Source organism: Phacochoerus africanus, chromosome 3, assembly GCF_016906955.1.
Source record: "Phacochoerus africanus isolate WHEZ1 chromosome 3, ROS_Pafr_v1, whole genome shotgun sequence".
In the NCBI taxonomy this organism is placed as follows: domain Eukaryota; kingdom Metazoa; phylum Chordata; class Mammalia; order Artiodactyla; family Suidae; genus Phacochoerus; species Phacochoerus africanus.
Genome location: NC_062546.1, coordinates 205,803,467 through 205,806,882, shown reverse-complemented (window position 1 = coordinate 205,806,882; position 3,416 = coordinate 205,803,467). Strand labels below are relative to the sequence as shown.

The 3,416-nt window shown below is 68.9% G+C and overlaps 1 protein-coding gene across 1 annotated transcript; it reads right to left on the bottom strand.

Moving 5' to 3' along the window:
• Positions 1 to 581: 581 nt before the first annotated feature.
• On the bottom strand, positions 582 to 3,005 carry NEU4 (neuraminidase 4). Its single transcript, XM_047770526.1, has 3 exons — positions 2,805 to 3,005; positions 2,471 to 2,726; positions 582 to 1,620 (listed from the first exon to the last, which is right to left on the bottom strand). The coding sequence occupies exons 1-3, from the start codon at positions 3,003 to 3,005 to the stop codon at positions 641 to 643; spliced, it is 1,437 nt and encodes a 478-aa protein (XP_047626482.1). The 3' UTR covers positions 582 to 640.
• Positions 3,006 to 3,416: the final 411 nt, after the last annotated feature.

Sequence of the window (3,416 nt, the reverse complement as noted above, 5' to 3'; positions counted from 1 at the left end):
GAAGCAGAAGCAGAGGCCCTCCTCGCCCTCCCCATCCCCCGCCACCGGCAGCCCTGGCACTGGGGGACTTGGCTGAGGGGGCAGACCTCGCAAGGATACTTCAGGGCTGGACCACTGGGGACCCTCTCCAGGCTTTAAAGTGGAAAGAACTGAGGAGGGACCCCCCCCCCGCCGCCCCGGACAGACGTGCAGAGTCGCTTTATCTCTTGTTCATAAGCCAGAAAACAGTCAGCAGAGCAAGATTCAGGAGGACAACCGTCCAGACCACCAAGCCCCTGGTGTCAACCTAAGGATCCCACACCCCACCCACCCCCAGCAGCCTTGGGAGGGGGACAGTGTGGGTCACCCAGGGTCAGCTGTTCATCCAAGGCCCATCCCTACCCCCGACTCCTTCTTCAACAGCAGCCCTGCTTGTTGGAGAGAATCCAAACTTCACAGAGACTCCTCCACGATGCTCTAGGAGAAACCGAGGAGGCCGGCGCCCCGAGCCCCCGACCAGCCCTGGGGTCAAGAGAACACCCCCGCCCCCTCCCAGCATCCACCCCTCCCCCCGCCCTTCTCCCCCCTCCTCCCCGCTTCTCATCCACCCTTCTGCCCCCGGCCTCCCCGCCGCCCCGGGCCAGGCCTGGCCAGAGGCCCATCAGGAGGGCTGGCAGTGCTCCCGAGGCTTGTTCCCGAGGCTGGGCAGCCCGGCGCCCGCCCGCACGTTCCCCAGGACCTCACGCAGGGAGAACATGCAGAAGGAGATCTCCTCAAAGGAGACCCTGGCCCCGCTCTCATACACACAGGCGAAGGCCAAGACGCCCCCGGGGCTGGGCCCGATGGATGCCAGGTCAGAGTAGCCGCTGGGGCCCTCATAGATCACCCAGGGCTCCGTCCAGCTGTGGGGGTCCAGGGGGGACCTGCTCAGGCGGATGCCCATGTGGAGCCGGGCCCTGCGCCCCACGGGGTGGGAATACAGCAGCCACGTGGGGCTCTGAGACAAGGTCACAGGGGGCCCCAGGAGCTCTGGGGTTCGGGCCCCCCTGTTGCCACTGAGCCCAGGGCCAGGATCCCCCGGTCCAGGCCGACGTTCTTCTGGCCCACTCAGCCCCCTGCCCGGTCCCATGTCTCCAGCGCTCTCCCCTGGGGGCTCCTGGACCCCAGGACAGAAACGTGGAGGGTCAGGGGCGTTCCTGGGGCCCACGGACCATCCCTCATCCCTGGGCCTGCTGGACAGCGGGGCCGGAAAGCCCACGATGCTGCCCTGGCAGCCCCGGGCAGTCTCGGCCAGGCTGGGCACCAGTTCCCCAGGCAGGAAGGAGGTGCCCTCATCCTCACTGAGCGCCTGCACGCGGCTGCCCAGGGGGCTCCGGGCATTGCAGTAGAGGATGCCACCGGCCTGCCCACCATCCACCACGGCCAGCTGGCACTCGCCTGAGCGCAGGTTGGGCACGAGGCCTCCGTGGTGCCAGGTGCGGCCATGGTCATCGCTGTAGAAGGCGAAGGAGTGGGGGCTGGTCCTGCAGATCTTGCCAAAGCACTCCCGTCGGTCCACTCGGTAGGTGTAGGCCGGCACCAACAGGCGACCAGAGCGCAGCTGGACGCCGTGTCCTGGGCCCACAGCGAACGTGGCCCAATCTGCAGGGAGAAGGGGCTGCTGGTCACCCCAGGAGAGGGGCAGCCACGGCTGCAGCCAGGCAGCACCACCCTGGGGGCTGGGGAAGATGGGGGCCAGTGCCTCGGGTTAGGGGACAGCTCATGAGAAAGCCACCTGCCGACTACGCCACCCCGCACTCCTGGCCACTCTGAGTCCTCCAGGACAAGCCTCTCAGGCCATCAGCCAGAGCTGGGAGCCCAGCAGGCCTCTTGGCCAGGTTCTCAGCGTGTGAGCGGGTGGCCAGCCCTCGAGCCCAGGTGGATGGCCACTGGCGGTGCCCAGTATGAGCGCTGCCCAGAGAGAGGGCAGCTGAGGGTGGGAGGGTCTGGGCAGCCCCTCCTAGCCATAGGCAGATAGCTCTTTATATCACCTGTGAGTCCTGTCCGGGTGCCAGAGCCTGCCCCACCCCTGTTCAGCTCCCACCTGCCAGGGTCTGCATGACCGCAGAGGGCAGGGGTGGTCAGGGCGTTGGGGAAGAGTCTGGAAGGAAATCTGTGTGGTCACGTGGACCTGCCCAGCTGCGCTCTTGTCCTGGGCTCCAGGGTGGGGTGAGAGGGAAGAGGAGTCGTAAGAGAGGTGACCCACCTGGGGCTTGGGGTGATGGGGGCACCTCGGTGCTCAGAGACAGGCCCAGGGGATAAAAAGAGCAGGACTGAGGGGCTCCGGGGACAGCTCAGCAGAAGGGGTCAGTGACCCTTCGGCTGGGAGCGAGGCGGACCCCGCCCCGCGGTGCAGAATCGCGCCCAGCGCGGCCCCCTCACCTCCCCACCCCTCCTCTCGAACCCCACCCCCACCCGCGCCTCGGGACGGGCCGGCGGGCCCACCACCTACCCTGCTCGGCGCCGCCCACCGCCTCCGCCGTGAGGTCCCGCGCGCTGCCCCAGCTGCGCCCGGCGTCCCGGCTGGTGACGCAACAGAGGCGCGCGGCGTTCCTGCCGGAGGCGATCTGCGCGGCCTCGGGCGTGTGGCCGCGCACAGCGATGAAGAAGAGGAAGACGGTGGCGGTGCGCGCGTCGTGCACCGGGCAGGGGTTCATGGAGCGGTGCTCGTCCAGGGCCGCCGTCCCCAGCACGCGCGCGGCGCCCCACTGCGGGCAGGGAGGCCGAGCCTCAGCCCCCCCCCCGTCCATGCGCGCGGCCCCGCTCCCCACGCCCCCCGCGCTCACCCGCACGGAGCCCCCGGCCAGCGTGCCGGTCCTCTGCACCAGGCGGTGGGCGTGCGCGTCATCGGGGCTGAGCCGCTGCTCCGCGAAAGCCAGCAGGGTGGGCCCCGGGGGCACGGGCAGCAGGGCGGGCACGCGGTACGTCAGGCCAGTCCTCTCGCGCTGGAAGAGCACGGTCCGCGCAGGGACATGCGGGGCCCCCATGCTCTGCGGGCGGGCGCGGGCCGCAGGACGCTGGGGTCAGAGGGTCGGTTCTCTGCAGGCGCCCCGCCCCCACCCGGCCCGCCTTTCTGCGCCCACCCCGGGCACCACCCTGTCCCAGGGGCCCTCCTCCCTCCATCTCACCCCCTCCGGGGTGGCCCCTCCTCCATGACCACTGCACCCCAAATGTCTGGGCTGTCCCCTCTCAACATCACACCAGGAGAGAGAACTGGTTCGTGTCAGATGCAGGGGGGCCCTTGACCCTGACACCCACATCCTCAGGAGTCTTGGTTATCACAGAGCCTGAGCAGCAGGAGGCTGGCCAAGGAGAGAATCAAAGCCCAAGGCTTTGGATACGGTGTCCACTGTCTCCAAAGAGGGCCCCACACCCACAGGAGCCGGGCAAACACAGAG